The following is a 21,721-nucleotide window of genomic DNA, read 5'->3' as shown; positions in this document are numbered from 1 at the left end:
TTTATGAGAAATCAAGACACATATGGGTTTATTTCGTGACAAAAGACTTAATTTTGGAATATGCTCAGCTGCAGAGATTTTTCAAGAAACCATAAAAATAATATTAGACCAGTCTAGACAAAAACGTTTGACACAATTGTCAATGAAAGCTCCTAAAGAACATGCACAAATTGCAAAGAGATAGGAGGCAATGAAATAAAAAGTGAAACAGAATGCGGAACAAAGAAAATATGTTCGGAGAGGAAGCTGTGATGTAGGGGAACTAGTATTGGTAAGGTAAAATCAGACAAAGAAGTCCATGAGCAGATTTCACACGTCTCCTGTGGAAGTGACTAATGTGAGAGGTTCAGCTGTCACTGCAAAATGAGGATAAAGTGATAACACGGAAGAAGGCACATTTTAAAAAGTTTATAAGCCCATCTAGTGAAGTGTGTAGAGAAGGGGATAGTGCTGCCAATGTTTGTATTTCTCTTAGAAGAACAGAAAGAATACAAAGAAGACCTCAAATACTGATTAAGCAATGTTAATGATTTATTCCTTAATTTCTCTATTTGTCCTTTTATTTCCTTTGATTTTTTTGTTATGTTTTTTTGTCAAGAAAGGGGAAGATGTACTGATGTCAGTAAATAGAATTGTGGTCATGTAGTCATGTAGTCATGGCTACGTGGAATGTAGTAAGGGGTTCTGAGTTGGTCAGTTGTAAGCTTACAGCTACGAAGAACAAGTGGACTGCTCTGTGTCCGTGTATTATATACTTCTTAAATGACACTAAAGGCGTCCGCATCATTACATGCGGCATGTACGTCGGGCTGGCCCGAACAGTGGTCCACTTTCTATCTGTGAATGCCCTCTCCAGGGCCACCTCCCACCACCCCCTTTTCTGAACCTCCCAGTGGTGGCTCAGATGAGTGAGATCGGCCTCTGTGTGCTGACGAATGGAGGATGCAAACCATTGTGTCAAGTGCCTCCTGGTTCCAATCACGTGGAGGTATTGCAATGTGTGGTGTGTGGGCGGTTCCTGAGCCAGTGTACCCCACTTCGACGATAACGAAGCTATAACTGTTCGATGTAATAAAAACTGCCCATGGCGTAAAATCTCTACTGCTTATGAGTTCCTGATATGGGATGAGTGAGCTGTCCTGGAAAAGATCTCCCATGCCCTCCGAGGCCCAGTGTCGTAGCTCGGCAGCTGTGGTAGGAATGTCCCTTGGCGGAGTTCCTATAAGTGGGTGCATATGGGATGGTGGCTCTGGTGAGGAAGAGGCTCCTACGAAAACATTTATAGGCTACGGTGAGTAAGAGTGTGTCTGTGGGTCCAGGCTACATGCATGAGTGAAAAACCTGTAGTAAGATATGTTGCGCTATTGGGGGTTGTAATGAAGCTGTGTTAACTAAATATCAGGATGAAAGCCCCCTAGCAATCCATTGCAGCTGGAAGGCTAAGTAATAATGCTCGGAATTAGGCACCGCCAGTCCTCCCAGTTTGGCGGGCAAATATAGTTTCCCCATGGACACCCTATGCCATGACATCCCGCATATAAAGTCCTTCACAACCTTTTCCCATTGTTTGAAGAATGGAGGGAAGATAATAATAATTAGAGTGGGGAAAAAGTAGAGGAGCCGAGGAAGGGCTACCATTTTAATAAGAGCAATCCTCTTGGAGATTGCCAGAGAAAGGGTTTTCCAGAAACTTATTTTTGAGTGAATTGCTGTGGCACCTCTAAGAAAGTTCCAGTCGAATAGGTCAGCTCTGGTACAGTATATACTCACCCCCAAGTATCGGGAAGGAGCTATGAGCTGCTTCCTGATGGTTGTAGAGCAGCTGTAGAGCAGCTCTCACAGCCCTCTCTATTGAGGTGTTTAATGCCTCCCAAAACGTTATTCCTCTCTGTGTACACTTCCCTCCCAACACCAGAGAACCTTGATCCTTCACTGCATACCATGCAAAAGGTAAAAGGCCCTGGAGCTTACTGGCTCAATTATATGAACTGCTATCTGAGAGGTGTCAACCCTGACGGACAAGGACACTGATTGTCCTATATTTTTTATGCCACTTAATCTGGCTAGTTGAATGATCAGGTGTAAATAATCTTGGAAATTTTATAATAAAGGGGATTGACTTATACCATGCCTCAAACCCATATTACACTATCAGACAATTATTATGTTCCCTGGTTTTCAATTTTATGGTTCTCATATGTATTTGTGTGCTGATGGCAGCCATCTTTCTGAATGGAAAAATAAATTAAACGTTGGCACTGTCCATACTCCCCATTGTTGTCATTAACAAACCTCACCCGCTGCCAGAGTACAGCCTACTCCTAAAAAATAGTTGTATTATGTCTGGCTCTAGCCAATTATAGAATGCCTGTTTTTTGGGTCCTCTTTTGAGGTGATTCCAAGTTCCTCGCCAGAAAACTACTGTCCAGCCTTTAAATTATAGCTACAATCCACGGTCAGATAGTATTTTTGTTAGGGCAAACTGTATTTACTTCTAGAGTTCCCACTGTGATATAAAAGAAAGGAATACCAGGATAGCTGCATCGTAGGCACAATCCATCAACGACTTAAAAAAGCAGGGATTTCAAACTCAACCTATCTTCTGCTTCTCTCTTGTTTAGCCAGATGATAAGTTTTATTTGTATTTGAGTTGGCTAGATGTGTCATCCAGCAAACAACTAATGGCCCATCACTTTCCACGGCCAATGCAAGTAGCCAGCACACATACCTGCCCATAAGATTTTGGCCATGTAATCAGGTGGTGATTTCCATACATGGTTGATTTTGGTGTGAAGTAAGGGTTCAAATGTGCTATTTTCTGGTTTTTTATGTTTTACAGTAAACCTATGCAAAAAATATTTGCCTGTTAGTCACCTTTTACTCCCTCTGAACTTTCCTCAAATGACCACCATCACACACCCTTTTACTGATAGACACGATTTTACAAAGAAAGATTGTTGATGAGAAAAGTTAGATCACTTTGCTTCTTTTTCAGCAGTTTTGGTATTTTTCATGCACCCAGAAATTACAGAAATTCAGTGGATATTTAATTTTTATTACTGTGAACTGCTTAAACTGATGTCCAGTTAGAGAAATAATTAATACAATAATAAGTTACAGCTTACTTTAATGTATTTATTTTGTTTGTTTGTTTCCAGGCCGTTTCAAGGACTCATTCCAAAACCAGGTAAAGGACATTTGTCCTTGTTTTTCCTGTCTTTTATAGCAATATGTCACCATGTATATTTCTCGAACAGCAAAAAATAGGTGCTGTAATTTCTGTTTGATGCTAAAGCATCCTCTGTCAATTATTTGATCAGCAAGCCATTTGATTCAGATTACAATTTCACTAATAATGAAAATAAGTGCTTTAGTTAACTATTTTAGGGACATTAGTCATACAATTTAGGACCTAAATGTTTGGAAGACATTCCATGCTTTAAAGGTTTAAATGAATTTACGTGTTAAAAAGAATCTTGTCATAGGAAATATAGTGAGGACTTAAGGAGACATTCAAGGCAATTTTTAAATACCTCTGATGCTCCAACTCTGGAAGTGACTTGAATAGAATGTAAATGATAGAAGCATATCACTTCTTGGCTCCTATTTTTGGAAAGAGGTCAATTATTCACAAAAGGATCTTTGGGCTGATATATCAAAGGGTTTTGGCCATTCTGTGTCTATGGGGCAATGTGTTGATGAAAATGGCCCTATGTGTTGCATGGCTGCTCTCAGGACTTTCATGAATAAGGACATTTCGGGCCATGTGTTAGATACTAATTTATTCACTTTTCCCCCATAACATACCTTGGGAGGAGTTCAGGGCTTGAACCCTGACAGGCAGGGAAGATTGTTGGTCCCCATTCCGGGTACTTTGGGACACAGCTGCACTTAGAATGGAGCCCAGGTATGGGGACTTTCACGCCTGGGCCATCCAAAGCTCTTCATACATTGGCATTCCTTGTAAGGGTCTTATACATTCTCCCTTGTTTAGCCAGCAGACTTTATCATCATCACACAGTTTCTGCATAAACATTTATTGGAATGCAATTTATGTCTGGCTTTATTAGTTCAAGTATAAACCATTAGTTGGCCAAATCTTTTGCTTTACATTTAATTTGTGCTTTGAGCACTGAGGTCATCATGTTGCAGAGTGCATCAGGTGTGATTTAAGTGGACTTAGAAATATTAGACAAGCTTGTTGTACCGCCCCAAAAGTTAAATGCTTTGCACGTATTCCTGAAGGTTTATGCAGACAAAAAAGCACTAGTTTCCTATGCTATGACAGGTCTTCAGTGAGTGCCTTAACCTCCTATATAAAAAATAACGATTTAATGATTAAGTGTTCCAAAACAAAAGTAATACAAACTCACAACTGTTGGACTTTGTCTAGACCAGCTCTCAAACTTTTCTTCTTTGTTGGTTGTTTTCGATGAATGTTTGTTATGGAAAAACTATCTGTCTTTGTCATGGTTAAGGTACAAAGGAAGCCCTTTTATGGTTATTGTAGTATCCTATTAAACAAGTAAGTTCCAGCTTGGGTTTCTGATAGATTACAAAATTCCTGATTGATTGTATGTACTGTGTTAAAAATGCTGACCGTAATAAGAAGGTCAATCTTAGTACTACTAACCATACAATAATTTAGTATCACTAGCTTGCAGTATTATTTAAAACATGACTAACTTCATATCTAAAACACCCCAGAATGTGTTTCTTGGAAGTTGCACTTCTGATTTGGACTTTGACTTGGGGGCAATATACCAATATATTAACAAAAACATTTTCAAAATGTTGTCTAAGCATTAGTACTGAAATATTATTCTTGCACTTTAAATTGCAGCTTTGGGTTGGAAGCACATTTACTTTCTTATTTTCATATGTATCACACATTCCTATCTAGGGTAGAATAGAGGGTTTGCAATATTTGTTTTTCCCTCAATGTCCAATCTGACAAAACAATGACTTCTGATAAGGTTCCCTGGAGAAGAAATTGAGGAGAGGATTTTGTTTATGGAATATCGAAACGTTTATGGATATGTTGTTTTATGAAAATAATTTGAAAACTATTCAGGCAACTTACATCACTGTGAGAACTCAATCTCGCAAACAATTGTATAGAACATCTTATAATTTGGTGCAGTGTTGCACTTTCCTGTTGTCTGTATTTTTTTAATGTTTTTGCAATATTTGCCGTGGCCATCTTTGGATTTTATATTTTTGCATACATGATCATTGAGGGCATTACTTTACGACTGATGTACTATTGATGTATCAAACCTATAAAAACCCTGTCGTGTTTCCCTGATGTTGGACCTTACCTCTGTTTAGTATGTTTTTTCTTGCTAGAGGCTCCATTTGACCTTCTTAATTCTTGTCTGTAGCTTTTACCTGACAGCAGTTTCTTCAGCTAGATTAGAGGGAAGCCATCCCGACTTTTCTGTCAAACCTTCCTGCACAGTTTTTCTGCCTCTTAAGTTGTGTTGAGTTTTTTTTATTCTTTTAACCTTAGGTAATTTCGGAATTTCATCTCACATATGATATCCTTACAGGGATTAATTTTCTCTCCAAATGCAGGAGCAGCTATATAAGCTTGACTGACCCCAAAAAGAAGACTCCACTTAGCTTTTATGTGTATCACACCGAAACATCAATATTGATGGTCAGCTGTTTGCTGTCATCTCAAGCTTCAGCTATGGTAAACAAGTGACAAAGCAGGTCTCTCTATATGGACATGCAGCAAATTGTAGTAGGAACGACCAAAAACAACCTCCTGATGGTATAAGCGCGCATTCAACAAAGGATAGAGCAGTTGTGTCTTTCCTCTTATGAGGGGTGCCAACTCTTGACATTTGAAGTAAACAAAAAAGAAATGCATGGAATGCTTATATTAATCTCTGCCACTGCTAAGTACTTGGTCCAAAAACCAGTCAAACTGTACTTTTTGCCTACCATGCCTCCTCAGATGACCTTTTAGCTGTTTAAATGCGTAGCATCCTGGGATGGCTTAGAGATTAACTGTTCATCACTCCTTGACGTGGCACCTCCATTGTTAACGTGACAAAAGTCCCTAAAGGGTGGGCATGTTAGGGATCTGCCTGCAGGATTATCACCACATTTATTATATTGCGTAGAGGAGTGCCATTTCAGAGTGCAGGGGTCCTGGAGTAAAGCAAACCAGTGTTTTCTGAGGGGACTGGGCATATACGGTATAGCTTATTCATGAACGCAGAACTGCTCTGTCTCTTCCCTTATGCTGGCAGCTCTTAACAGGCAAAAATGAAAAGTAGTGAACTGGGACTTCGCAGGGAACCAGTTTCTTGGACTCTATTGTACTTGTATGCTGTATTTTCTTCGTTCTTTCTTCCTTCTTCTTCTCAGTTTACTTGCTTACACCCAGATACTCCAAAGACCTTGCTGATAAAAAGTACTCCATCCATCCATCCATCCACAGAAAGGAGAGTAAATCGAAAAATCGGAGTTCTGATTACCTTGTGCTACTGAAGTTCCTACTCAAGTCATCACATTAGTCAAACATAAGTAGTATACCAACACGATTAAGGAAGCTGTTGCTGTTCAAGATAATCACGCACTGCATCACCTCTCCACAGACAAGTGCAATGATGCTAACCTCTTCTTCAACAGCATATAGAGAAGAGCAGGTATGATATGACACCAGGCCTTCTGTCCGGCATCCCTTAGTGGTTATACTTAAAGACCCAGTTGCTTGCAGACTTTGTTGACATCCTCAAATCCCTCACCCACCTATGGCAATGAGAACTAACCCTTTTCATTCATCAAAACTCTCCACGGAGACATACTCTCACCTCCAATCACTATCTGCAACACCTCCCCCATAACTGTCGGAATCTTCCCAGAAGCCCTTAACACAGGTCATTTCATTCCTTCTTCTGAAAAAACCCACACTATACTCTGATGACCTTGATGATTATTGGCCATCATTCGCCTACTATTCATCAGGACGTTTATTGAAAAAGCAGTCCATACATAACTCCAAGATCATATAAAGACCAAAGATCTTCTGCATGACTGCCAGGCTGGCCTCAGATAGCGCTGCAGCACTGAGACCGTACAAATCCTAGATGGTGTCCTCCGAACCATGATTAAGATGCTCCTCCCTCCTGATATTGCTAGATCTCTCAGCCGTTTTGACACTGCTGACCATCCCACTCTCATCCACATCCTAAATTATTGAAATTGATTCCTTGAAAATGTAATTCACAGTGTTAGATTTGGGGGTCTCTGGTTGGCACAGGTATGCACTCGTGACAAACAGGGACCCTCTCCTCTAGTCAGGGCAAGGGACTTACTCCTAGAAATAACACCTGCTCACCCTCTAGGCGGCGTGGCGCGAGCAGACAAGGCTATTCTTCAGGGCGTTAGTAGTTAAGCATTTATGACCACATACAGTAATATAGAAATACACCACAAATGGACATCAGGCGTAGTTATATATAAAAATAAGTATTTTATATGACTTCTTTAAGCAGACTTATTAGAAGACCATATTAACGTTTTAAAAGTGAGCCACAAGATTATTTAGGCAAAGCGTTCTCAAGACAAGCGTATCTTCTTCTGTGGGGCTCGTTGCGCACTTTGTCCGACTCTCACTGGTCAACAAAAAGGCAGTTTATCACAAAAAGCGTTGCCAGCTCCTGGCCCGGGTGTACGCACCGTAGTGCGCGTGAAACGACAGTACCTTAGTGAGGGTGCAGAGTCCGGCTTGTAGGCGGCGACGTCGGTGCACTGATGCAGTGCGGGCGGCTCCTCTCTGAGGCGGGCCCGGCTCTAAAATGTCTCCGTGCGAGACGTAGAGCGGGGGGCCTCAAGGAGCTGGGCAGGCGATCTGGTGTGCGGCAGCGTTCCCGGCGTACGAGCAGTGCCTTCGGGTCTGCAGGGGGAGCTGCGCTCAAATGCGGGCACGCGCGGCACGGGGCTTCCAATACAGGACGAACGGGAGGCTCTCAGCGTGCGGCACGGCCATCAGGATTCCGGAGCGCAGAGCGGGGCGGCCGGGTACATCTCGTATGTACGGGCTGTCCGGAGCTTCAGGCAGCACTCGGATCTGATTCCAGCGGGAGGGGCAAGAGGCGCACAGTGCGGTGCGAAGAGGGCGAGGTGACAGAGTGCGGGCGGCCCAGCGGGACGTATGGCGAGCAGCTCGAACTCGAGCGGGGCTCACACGAGGCGGGGGCGGCCAACATTGAGGTGGCAGAGCACAGCCCTATTCAGAGTCAAGGAGCACTCCCCCCACCCATCCTGGTGTAATCTCTCTGTTCACCACCTGTCAGCCCCAGCCTGTCTCCTGGAATTCCCCAGCCCTGTCACACACAGAAACCAGACAGCAGATACACATCCTAGCAGAGGCGGCTGAAATGGTTAGGCAAGCAAATACTAGCTTTCTAAAAGTAGTATTTGCAAACACAGGATATTAAAATAAATTTTATAAAAGATGTATTTTATTATTCTGAGTTCAGGCATGCTAAACTTGACTTTCTACCATGTTCCCTGAGCCTGCTGGGATTATAGGGTGTAATAATTCCAGCAGCCCATTCTGGCCTATGAGAACAGGTAGCTTTACAATAGTGAAAAACGAAAATGGCTGTAATTTACTATTAGGACATGCCACACACATCAGGGCTTGTCCTACCTTATGCTTACAATGCACCCTGCCCTTGGGTCTACCTTAGGGGTGACTCACATGAAGTAAAGGGAAGGTTTAAGGGCTGGCAAGCGGGTGCACTTGCCCAGCCAGCATGACAGTACCAGACTGCACGCAGGTTCTGCAATGGCAGACCTTAGACACATTTTAAAAGGCTTCTTCTGTGGGTGGCACAACCAGTGCTGCAGGCCCACTAGCAGCATTTGTATTTACAAGCCCTGGCACTCCTGGTGCACTTTACTGGGGTCTGACAGTAAACCAAATAAGCCAATCATGGAAATCAATCACATATACACTTTTCATAGGGAGCACTTGCACTGTGGCACTGACTGCAGCCCTACGTTCTCAAGGTCACCAAGTATTTCCCTACTAGGACGATTGGCTTCTGAAAGCACCAACATCAGATTAGGCGGCCAGAAACACAGATACTTGTCTCCAGCTATTTAACTGACTAGGAATGACATTTAACATTAAAAAGTCCTCATTTCTTCCCAGTCAAATAGCACCATTTCCAGGAGCCTGGTTGGACACGATCCAATGCAAGGCTTTCCTGTCGGATGAACGACAGGCACGTCTACAGCAGCTTGTATGGCGATCTCAAAAAGAAAGTCCATTTCAGTGAGAGGGTACAAGTCGCTTCTAGGGATGTGATCCTCAGCAATCGACCTCATACATTTAGCCAGGCTCAAAATAGATCTCAGCAAGAAGTGCTTAAAAACAGTGGCTACAAACGATACCATTCTTATAACCCCAACAATGAAAACGGCAATGCAATTGTTGTATTACAGTCCACATCTTTGCAAGGTTCTCACTTTCTTACAAGAAATACCGAACTACAATCTGACAATGGATCCCTCCATAGACAGCTGGGAAGGTTTTTTTCAGGTTCTCCAAAATGGTCCAATTCTCAAAAGTCATGTCATGTCAACAGCCTGAAGCTGAAAGCTATATTCCTCTCCTTACAGACCTTTCTACCAAGAATAGCAGGTGCCTCCATACTGGTTCGTAAGGACAATACGACCAGTATGTTCCACATAAACAAACAAGGAGGAACCAAATCTCTCACACTTTCTCTGGAAGCGCTAGAGCTATGGAATTGGCCAACACAGCATGGGATTTCTCTCAAGGCCGAGCATGTTCCAGGCCTTCACAACACGCTAGCACACGCCCTCAGCAGAACTACAGACGATTGCCACGAATGGGAACTCAACCAATTCCATCTGGGCTGAGTTCTCTCACTATGGGAAAAACCAACGCTGTAACAGACATCAATGCCAAACGTCTCAGGTCAATGCCCATTTGATGCAATGGTCAGGGATATATGCCTACTCCTTTCCCCCTTCCCATTGATTCCCAGAGTACTGACCAAAATGAAGCTGAGAGATGTCTAATTCTCATTGCGCCCTGGTAGCCCAGGCAACATTGATTCCCAGAACTTCTTTATCCTTCAGAAGCCTGACCCATACGTCTGAAAATATCCCCTTCACGTCTGACCAGGGACTACAGACAGGTGTGCCATCTGAATCCAGAGTCTTGCATGCCTGGCTGCTGAGTTCCTGGAATTTAGGGGCATGAATATTCTGCAGGAATGTAGCAACATCATCTCGAAATCCAGAGCAGAATGTACCAATAAAACGTACAAGATGAAATGGAGAAGATTCTGGTTTTGGTGCCCATGGAATGGTCCGCATCCATTTGAAGTATCCCCACAACAGATTTTACCATATCTCCTTTCCTTTGCAAAATCTGGTTTAGCTTTTGCTTCAGTTAAGGTGCATCTGGCATCCATCTCTCATTATAGAAGAGCTTCCAGCGCCACTTCTCTTTGTGCCTCAAGCCTGATCAAACAATTTATGAAGGGACTGTTCCGTACTTTTCCTCCAGTGAGAGCACCTCCGCTGAAATGGAACCTTAACGTGGTCCTTGCACAACTCATGAGAAGACCATTTGAACCCATTCATAAAGCTGAACTTAAATTCCTGATATGGAAAGTTGCTTTTTTCTGGCCCTTACCTCAGCCATATGGGTAAATGAAATCCAAGCGCTCACCATTAGGAAACCCTTATTAATATTTAAAGAAGACGCTGTGATTCTAAGGGCTAATCCTACATTTATTCCTAAAGTGCCATCACAATTCCACCTCAATGAGCCGGTCATACTCTGGTCCTTCTTTCCCCAACCATCAATGCCTGCTGAACAAACACTACATACGTTGGATGTCAAACGTTGCCTGAAATTCTACCTACAGAGAACTAAGGACATTGGGAAAACTGATCAATTGTTAGTTGGCTATGGCCAAGGCAAAGAAGGGAATGAAATAACAAAGCCCACTATCACAAGAGGGATATCAGCTGCAATACAGTTCTGTCTTATGAAAGCTAACAAACATTTGGAAAGGACAGCAAAGGCTCACTCCACGAGAACAGTTGCCACATTAGCTGCCCTCTTCGCAGGAGTGACTGGAAAAAATCTGTTGTGCTGCAACCTGGAGGACCACACACACCTTCACGCAGCACTTTTGCTTGGAGTGCGCACAGGAAAGAGATGTGGAAGTGGGCCATCCGGTGCCATTTCCATTAAGCAAACGTCCTCTAATTTTTAGGAGTCTGTTGTTCTCTTGGTGATTTCATATGCTTACATGTTCTTTATGAAGTGACACATTACTAAGTAAAGTGTATGAAAAGGTATGCTGTGTATAAGAAATCGTATGTATATAAGCAATAACTTACATTTTATTAATGTATAATAATAAAAGGAACACACAGTTTGCAAAGGAGATCCAAAAATCTGGGTACCCCAATCTCGACTCCTCCGGACAAGGAGGGACGCAAATTGGACATCATGGGCCAGCATTTTTTTATCCATGGCTGCTGTTACCCTTAGGACAACTAACGCTTTAACTATTATTGGCCGCTACGAACGACAGATGAGGTTGAATATGGCAGCCTTATTGGACCTCATCCCTGAAGACAGGAAACAAGAGGCGAGGAAGGTCGTGGTAGAGTGTGAAAGAGCAGCCCCTGAGACCATTGACTGTGCTTTGGACATAGCGAACACAGCTTTCCGACAGCAAGCTAACGCAGCAGTGTTGAGACGCCAGGGGTGTTTGAAGGTCACCAATTTCAGACCAGAAGTTCAAACAAAGATCTTGGACATAGCGTTCGATGGAGAGTTGTTATTTGGCAAGCATATTCATGATGCGCTGCTCTCCATAAAGAAGGACACTAATATAGCAAGTCGTTAACCACCCTACAATGCAGGACAATGCCTTTCAGGGAAGCGAAAGAATGCGGGTTTCCCCGCATACAGAGGTATTTTTTAGAGGGAACAGCAATACCAGCCCTATCAGGCTCAATATAGGCAGACTTATCAACCTTCCACATACCCCCAGTGTGCAACAGCTGGTTTCTCCCATCAAGGTGCCCGCAAGAGAACACCGGAAGGGAGCAATGAGCAACGCGGGATACCAGCTTCCCCACCTCCATCCTTCCTGTGGGTGCGAGGATTTGCAATTTTTACCAGCAATGGAAAAGTATACCATCAGACCAATGTGGGTTGAATCTTATTGCCTTTGTTCATATGCTGGAGTTCACAACCAAATGTCCAACTTCCTCACCCAAGGGAGCCCCTCGTCTTCATTTATTGCACAAGAAAGTTAAGACTATTTTCTCAAAAGGTGCACCAAAGTTCCACCTATGCAAAGAGGTCAGGGTTTTTATTCCAGTTTTTTCTTAATAAAGAAGAAATCAGGGGAGTGGAGACAAATACTTGATCTCAGGAGCCTCAACAATTACTTGAAAAAACAAACGTTCAGGATGGTAACTTTAGCTGAGATCCTGCAGTGCCTCAACAAAGGGGACTCACTCGATCTAGAAGACGCATACTTCCATATATCCATCTATCGAAAACACAGAAAATTCCTCAGGTTTACTGAAGCTGGTACCCACTACAATTCAAGGTTCTTCCTTTTGGCCTCAATTCTGCTCCCAGAATATTTACATAGCGCCTCGCACCGGTGACTGCAGCCCTACGTTCTCAAGGTCACCAAGTATTTCCCTACTAGGACGATTGGCTTCTGAAAGCACCAACATCAGATTAGGCGGCCAGAAACACAGATACTTTTCTCCAGCTATTCAACTGACTAGGAATGACATTGAACATAAAAAAGTCCTCATTTCTTCCCAGTCAAATAGCACCATTTCCAGGAGCCTGGTTGGACACGATCCAATGCAAGGCTTTCCTGTCGGATGAACGACAGGCACGTCTACAGCAGCTTGTATGGCGATCTCAAAAAGAAAGTCCATTTCAGTGAGAGGGTACAAGTCGCTTCTAGGGATGTGATCCTCAGCAATCGACCTCATACATTTAGCCAGGCTCAAAATAGATCTCAGCAAGAAGTGCTTAAAAAACAGTGGCTACAAACGATACCATTCTTATAACCCCAACAATGAAAACGGCAATGCAATTGTTGTATTACAGTCCACATCTTTGCAAGGTTCTCACTTTCTTACAAGAAATACCGAACTACAATCTGACAATGGATCCCTCCATAGACAGATGGGGAGGTTTTTTTCAGGTTCTCCAAAATGGTCCAATTCTCAAAAGTCATGTCATGTCAACAGCCTGAAGCTGAAAGCTATATTCCTCTCCTTACAGACCTTTCTACCAAGAATAGCAGGTGCCTCCATACTGGTTCGTAAGGACAATACGACCAGTATGTTCCACATAAACAAACAAGGAGGAACCAAATCTCTCACACTTTCTCTGGAAGCGCTAGAGCTATGGAATTGGCCAACACAGCATGGGATTTCTCTCAAGGCCGAGCATGTTCCAGGCCTTCACAACACGCTAGCACACGCCCTCAGCAGAACTACAGACGATTGCCACGAATGGGAACTCAACCAATTCCATCTGGGCTGAGTTCTCTCACTATGGGAAAAACCAACTCTGTAACAGACATCAATGTCAAACGTCTCAGGTCAATGCCCATTTGATGCAATGGTCAGGGATATATGCCTACTCCTTTCCCCCTTCCCATTGATTCCCAGAGTACTGACCAAAATGAAGCTGAGAGATGTCTAATTCTCATTGCGCCCTGGTAGCCCAGGCAACATTGATTCCCAGAACTTCTTTATCCTTCAGAAGCCTGACCCATACGTCTGAAAATATCCCCTTCACTTCTGACCAGGGACTACGGACAGGTGTGCCATCTGAATCCAGAGTCTTGCATGCCTGGCTGCTGAGTTCCTGGAATTTAGGGGCATGAATATTCTGCAGGAATGTAGCAACATCATCTCGAAATCCAGAGCAGAATGTACCAATAAAACGTACAAGATGAAATGGAGAAGATTCTGGTTTTGGTGCCCATGGAATGGTCCGCATCCATTTGAAGTATCCCCACAACAGATTTTACCATATCTCCATTCCTTTGCAAAATCTGGTTTAGCTTTTGCTTCAGTTAAGGTGCATCTGGCATCCATCTCTCATTATAGAAGAGCTTCCAGCGCCACTTCTCTTTGTGCCTCAAGCCTGATCAAACAATTTATGAAGGGACTGTTCCGTACTTTTCCTCCAGTGAGAGCACCTCCGCTGAAATGGAACCTTAACGTGGTCCTTGCACAACTCATGAGAAGACCATTTGAACCCATTCATAAAGCTGAACTTAAATTCCTGATATGGAAAGTTGCTTTTTTCTGGCCCTTACCTCAGCCATATGGGTAAATGAAATCCAAGCGCTCACCTTTAGGAAACCCTTATTAATATTTAAAGAAGACGCTGTGATTCTAAGGGCTAATCCTACATTTATTCCTAAAGTGCCATCACAATTCCACCTCAATGAGCCGGTCATACTCTGGTCCTTCTTTCCCCAACCATCAATGCCTGCTGAACAAACACTACATACGTTGGATGTCAAACGTTGCCTGAAATTCTACCTACAGAGAACTAAGGACATTGGGAAAACTGATCAATTGTTAGTTGGCTATGGCCAAGGCAAAGAAGGGAATGAAATAACAAAGCCCACTATCACAAGAGGGATATCAGCTGCAATACAGTTCTGTCTTATGAAAGCTAACAAACATTTGGAAAGGACAGCAAAGGCTCACTCCACGAGAACAGTTGCCACATTAGCTGCCCTCTTCGCAGGAGTGACTGGAAAACATCTGTTGTGCTGCAACCTGGAGGACCACACACACCTTCACGCAGCACTTTTGCTTGGAGTGCGCACAGGATAGAGATGTGGAAGTGGGCCATCCGGTGCCATTTCCATTAAGCAAACGTCCTCTAATTTTTAGGAGTCTGTTGTTCTCTTGGTGATTTCATATGCTTACATGTTCTTTATGAAGTGACACATTACTAAGTAAAGTGTATGAAAAGGTATGCTGTGTATAAGAAATCGTATGTATATAAGCAATAACTTACATTTTATTAATATATAATAATAAAAGGAACACACAGTTTGCAAAGGAGATCCAAAAATCTGGGTACCCCAATCTCGACTCCTCCGGACAAGGAGGGACGCAAATTGGACATCATGGGCCAGCATTTTTTATCCATGGCTGCTGTTACCCTTAGGACAACTAACGCTTTAACTATTATTGGCCGCTACGACCGACAGATGAGGTTGAATATGGCAGCCTTATTGGACCTCATCCCTGAAGACAGGAAACAAGAGGCGAGGAAGGTCGTGGTAGAGTGTGAAAGAGCAGCCCCTGAGACCATTGACTGTGCTTTGGACATAGCGAACACAGCTTTCCGACAGCAAGCTAACGCAGCAGTGTTGAGACGCCAGGGGTGTTTGAAGGTCACCACTTTCAGACCAGAAGTTCAAACAAAGATCTTGGACATAGCGTTCGATGGAGAGTTGTTATTTGGCAAGCATATTGATGATGCGCTGCTCTCCATAAAGAAGGACACTAATATAGCAAGTCGTTAACCACCCTACAATGCAGGACAATGCCTTTCAGGGAAGCGAAAGAATGCGGGTTTCCCCGCATACAGAGGTATTTTTTAGAGGGAACAGCAATACCAGCCCTATCAGGCTCAATATAGGCAGACTTATCAACCTTCCACATACCCCCACTGTGCAACAGCTGGTTTCTCCCATCAAGGTGCCCGCAAGAGAACACCGGAAGGGAGCAATGAGCAACGCGGGATACCAGCTTCCCCACCTCCATCCTTCCTGTGGGTGCGAGGATTTCCAATTTTTACCAGCAATGGAAAAGTATACCATCAGACCAATGTGGGTTGAATCTTATTGCCTTTGTTCATATGCTGGAGTTCACAACCAAATGTCCAACTTCGTCACCCACGGGAGCCCCTCGTCTTCATTTATTGCACAAGAAAGTTAAGACTATTTTCTCAAAAGGTGCACCAAAGTTCCACCTATGCAAAGAGGTCAGGGTTTTTATTCCAGTTTTTTCTTAATAAAGAAGAAATCAGGGGAGTGGAGACAAATACTTGATCTCAGGAGCCTCAACAATTACTTGAAAAAACAAACGTTCAGGATGGTAACTTTAGCTGAGATCCTGCAGTGCCTCAACAAAGGGGACTCACTCGATCTAGAAGACGCATACTTCCATATATCCATCTATCGAAAACACAGAAAATTCCTCAGGTTTACTGAAGCTGGTACCCACTACAATTCAAGGTTCTTCCTTTTGGCCTCAATTCTGCTCCTAGAATATTTACATAGCGCCTCGCACCGGTGACTGCAGCCCTACGTTCTCAAGGTCACCAAGTATTTCCCTACTAGGACGATTGGCTTCTGAAAGCACCAACATCAGATTAGGCGGTCAGAAACACAGATACTTGTCTCCAGCTATTCAACTGACTAGGAATGACATTGAACATTAAAAAGTCCTCATTTCTTCCCAGTCAAATAGCACCATTTCCAGGAGCCTGGTTGGACACGATCCAATGCAAGGCTTTCCTGTCGGATGAACGACAGGCACGTCTACAGCAGCTTGTATGGCGATCTCAAAAAGAAAGTCCATTTCAGTGAGAGGGTACAAGTCGCTTCTAGGGATGTGATCCTCAGCAATCGACCTCATACATTTAGCCAGGCTCAAAATAGATCTCAGCAAGAAGTGCTTAAAAAACAGTGGCTACAAACGATACCATTCTTATAACCCCAACAATGAAAACGGCAATGCAATTGTTGTATTACAGTCCACATCTTTGCAAGGTTCTCACTTTCTTACAAGAAATACCGAACTACAATCTGACAATGGATCCCTCCATAGACAGCTGGGGAGGTTTTTTTCAGGTTCTCCAAAATGGTCCAATTCTCAAAAGTCATGTCATGTCAACAGCCTGAAGCTGAAAGCTATATTCCTCTCCTTACAGACCTTTCTACCAAGAATAGCAGGTGCCTCCATACTGGTTCGTAAGGACAATACGACCAGTATGTTCCACATAAACAAACAAGGAGGAACCAAATCTCTCACACTTTCTCTGGAAGCGCTAGAGCTATGGAATTGGCCAACACAGCATGGGATTTCTCTCAAGGCCGAGCATGTTCCAGGCCTTCACAACACGCTAGCACACGCCCTCAGCAGAACTACAGACGATTGCCACGAATGGGAACTCAACCAATTCCATCTGGGCTGAGTTCTCTCACTATGGGAAAAACCAACTCTGTAACAGACATCAATGCCAAACGTCTCAGGTCAATGCCCATTTGATGCAATGGTCAGGGATATATGCCTACTCCTTTCCCCCTTCCCATTGATTCCCAGAGTACTGACCAAAATGAAGCTGAGAGATGTCTAATTCTCATTGCGCCCTGGTAGCCCAGGCAACATTGATTCCCAGAACTTCTTTATCCTTCAGAAGCCTGACCCATACGTCTGAAAATATCCCCTTCACTTCTGACCAGGGACTACGGACAGGTGTGCCATCTGAATCCAGAGTCTTGCATGCCTGGCTGCTGAGTTCCTGGAATTTAGGGGCATGAATATTCTGCAGGAATGTAGCAACATCATCTCGAAATCCAGAGCAGAATGTACCAATAAAACGTACAAGATGAAATGGAGAAGATTCTGGTTTTGGTGCCCATGGAATGGTCCGCATCCATTTGAAGTATCCCCACAACAGATTTTACCATATCTCCTTTCCTTTGCAAAATCTGGTTTAGCTTTTGCTTCAGTTAAGGTGCATCTGGCATCCATCTCTCATTATAGAAGAGCTTCCAGCGCCACTTCTCTTTGTGCCTCAAGCCTGATCAAACAATTTATGAAGGGACTGTTCCGTACTTTTCCTCCAGTGAGAGCACCTCCGCTGAAATGGAACCTTAACGTGGTCCTTGCACAACTCATGAGAAGACCATTTGAACCCATTCATAAAGCTGAACTTAAATTCCTAATATGGAAAGTTGCTTTTTTCTGGCCCTTACCTCAGCCATATGGGTAAATGAAATCCAAGCGCTCACCATTAGGAAACCCTTTTTAATATTTAAAGAAGACGCTGTGATTCTAAGGGCTAATCCTACATTTATTCCTAAAGTGCCATCACAATTCCACCTCAATGAGCCGGTCATACTCTGGTCCTTCTTTCCCCAACCATCAATGCCTGCTGAACAAACACTACATACGTTGGATGTCAAACGTTGCCTGAAATTCTACCTACAGAGAACTAAGGACATTGGGAAAACTGATCAATTGTTAGTTGGCTATGGCCAAGGCAAAGAAGGGACTGAAATAACAAAGCCCACTATCACAGGAGGGATATCAGCTGCAATACAGTTCTGTCTTATGAAAGCTAACAAACATTTGGAAAGGACAGCAAAGGCTCACTCCACGAGAACAGTTGCCACATTAGCTGCCCTCTTCGCAGGAGTGACTGGAAAAAATCTGTTGTGCTGCAACCTGGAGTACCACACACACCTTCACGCAGCACTTTTGCTTGAAGTGCGCACAGGATAGAGATGTGGAAGTGGGCCATCCGGTGCCATTTCCATTAAGCAAACGTCCTCTAATTTTTAGGAGTCTGTTGTTCTCTTGGTGATTTCATATGCTTACATGTTCTTTATGAAGTGACACATTACTAATTAAAGTGTATGAAAAGGTATGCTGTGTATAAGAAATCGTATGTATATAAGCAATAACTTACATTTTATTAATATATAATAATAAAAGGAACACACAGTTTGCAAAGGAGATCCAAAAATCTGGGTACCCCAATCTCGACTCCTCCGGACAAGGAGGGACGCAAATTGGACATCATGGGCCAGCATTTTTTATCCATGGCTGCTTACCCTTAGGACAACTAACGCTTTAACTATTATTGGCCGCTACGACCGACAGATGAGGTTGAATATGGCAGCCTTATTGGACCTCATCCCTGAAGACAGGAAACAAGAGGCGAGGAAGGTCGTGGTAGAGTGTGAAAGAGCAGCCCCTGAGACCATTGACTGTGCTTTGGACATAGCGAACACAGCTTTCCGACAGCAAGCTAACGCAGCAGTGTTGAGACGCCAGGGGTGTTTGAAGGTCACCACTTTCAGGCCAGAAGTTCAAACAAAGATCTTGGACATAGCGTTCGATGGAGAGTTGTTATTTGGCAAGCATATTGATGATGCGCTGCTCTCCATAAAGAAGGACACTAATATAGCAAGTCGTTACCCACCCTACAATGCAGGACAATGCCTTTCAGGGAAGCGAAAGAATGCGGGTTTCCCCGCATACAGAGGTATTTTTTAGAGGGAACAGCAATACCAGCCCTATCAGGCTCAATATAGGCAGACTTATCAACCTTCCACATACCCCCAGTGTGCAACAGCTGGTTTCTCCCATCAAGGTGCCCGCAAGAGAACACCGGAAGGGAGCAATGAGCAACGCGGGATACCAGCTTCCCCACCTCCATCCTTCCTGTGGGTGCGAGGATTTGCAATTTTTACCAGCAATGGAAAAGTATACCATCAGACCAATGTGGGTTGAATCTTATTGCCTTTGTTCATATGCTGGAGTTCACAACCAAATGTCCAACTTCGTCACCCAAGGGAGCCCCTCGTCTTCATTTATTGCACAAGAAAGTTAAGACTATTTTCTCAAAAGGTGCACCAAAGTTCCACCTATGCAAAGAGGTCAGGGTTTTTATTCCAGTTTTTTCTTAATAAAGAAGAAATCAGGGGAGTGGAGACAAATACTTGATCTCATGGGCCTCAACAATTACTTGAAAAAACGAACGTTCAGGATGGTAACTTTAGCTGAGATCCTGCAGTGCCTCAACAAAGGGGACTCACTCAATCTAGAAGACGCATACTTCCATATATCCATCTATCGAAAACACAGAAAATTTCTCAGGTTTACTGAAGCTGGTACCCACTACAATTCAAGGTTCTTCCTTTTGGCCTCAATTCTGCTCCCAGAATATTTACATAGCGCCTCGCACCGGTGACTGCAGCCCTACGTTCTCAAGGTCACCAAGTATTTCCCTACTAGGACGATTGGCTTCTGAAAGCACCAACATCAGATTAGGCGGCCAGAAACACAGATACTTGTCTCCAGCTATTCAACTGACTAGGAATGACATTGAACATTAAAAAGTCCTCATTTCTTCCCAGTCAAATAGCACCATTTCCAGGAGCCTGGTTGGACACGATCCAATGCAAGGCTTTCCTGTCGGATGAACGACAGGCACGTCTACAGCAGCTTGTATGGCGATCTCAAAAAGAAAGTCCATTTCAGTGAGAGGGTACAAGTCGCTTCTAGGGATGTGATCCTCAGCAATCGACCTCATACATTTAGCCAGGCTCAAAATAGATCTCAGCAAGAAGTGCTTAAAAAACAGTGGCTACAAACGATACCATTCTTATAACCCCAACAATGAAAACGGCAATGCGATTGTTGTATTACAGTCCACATCTTTGCAAGGTTCTCACTTTCTTACAAGAAATACCGAACTACAAACTGACAATGGACCCCTCCATAGACAGCTGGGGAGGTTTTTTTCAGGTTCTCCAAAATGGTCCAATTCTCAAAAGTCATGTCATGTCAACAGCCTGAAGCTGAAAGCTATATTCCTCTCCTTACAGACCTTTCTACCAAGAATAGCAGGTGCCTCCATACTGGTTCGTACGGACAATACGACCAGTATGTTCCACATAAACAAACAAGGAAGAACCAAATCTCTCACACTTTCTCTGGAAGCGCTAGAGCTATGGAATTGGCCAACACAGCATGGGATTTCTCTCAAGGCCGAGCATGTTCCAGGCCTTCACAACACGCTAGCACACGCTCTCAGCAGAACTACAGACGATTGCCACGAATGGGAACTCAACCAATTCCATCTGGGCTGAGTTCTCTCACTATGGGAAAAACCAACGCTGTAACAGACATCAATGCCAAACGTCTCAGGTCAATGCCCATTTGATGCAATGGTCAGGGATATATGCCTACTCCTTTCCCCCTTCCCATTGATTCCCAGAGTACTGACCAAAATGAAGCTGAGAGATGTCTAATTCTCATTGCGCCCTGGTAGCCCAGGCAACATTGATTCCCAGAACTTCTTTATCCTTCAGAAGCCTGACCCATACGTCTGAAAATATCCCCTTCACTTCTGACCAGGGACTACGGACAGGTGTGCCATCTGAATCCAGAGTCTTGCATGCCTGGCTGCTGAGTTCCTGGAATTTAGGGGCATAAATATTCTGCAGGAATGTAGCAACATCATCTCGAAATCCAGAGCAGAATGTACCAATAAAACGTACAAGATGAAATGGAGAAGATTCTGGTTTTGGTGCCCATGGAATGGTCCGCATCCATTTGAAGTATCCCCACAACAGATTTTACCATATCTCCTTTCCTTTGCAAAATCTGGTTTAGCTTTTGCTGCAGTTGAGGTGCATCTGGCATCCATCTCTCATTATAGAAGAGCTTCCAGCGCCACTTCTCTTTGTGCCTCAAGCCTGATCAAACAATTTATGAAGGGACTGTTCCGTACTTTTCCTCCAGTGAGAGCACCTCCTCTGAAATGGAACCTTAACGTGGTGCTTGCACAACTCATGAGAAGACCATTTGAACCCATTCATAAAGCTGA

General features: G+C 43.6%; 1 protein-coding gene across 4 annotated transcripts in view; it reads left to right on the top strand.

The window, feature by feature from the left end:
• GTF2IRD1 (GTF2I repeat domain containing 1) overlaps positions 1-21,721 on the top strand; it is a 1,361,292-nt gene that overhangs the window by 1,220,504 nt on the left and 119,067 nt on the right. For all 4 annotated transcript variants that reach the window (XM_078679432.1, XM_078679431.1, XM_078679429.1 and 1 more), the window contains one exon: positions 3,159-3,187. In XM_078679432.1, coding sequence (XP_078535558.1) covers positions 3,159-3,187 — 29 coding nt within the window. The remainder of the gene's footprint in view (positions 1-3,158; positions 3,188-21,721) is intronic.

The sequence above is a fragment of the Lissotriton helveticus genome, chromosome 3_1 (genome assembly GCF_964261635.1).
Source record: "Lissotriton helveticus chromosome 3_1, aLisHel1.1, whole genome shotgun sequence".
Taxonomy (NCBI): Eukaryota; Metazoa; Chordata; class Amphibia; order Caudata; family Salamandridae; genus Lissotriton; species Lissotriton helveticus.
Note: the sequence above shows the minus strand (reverse complement) of the source record. Positions and strands in the feature narration are given on the sequence as shown.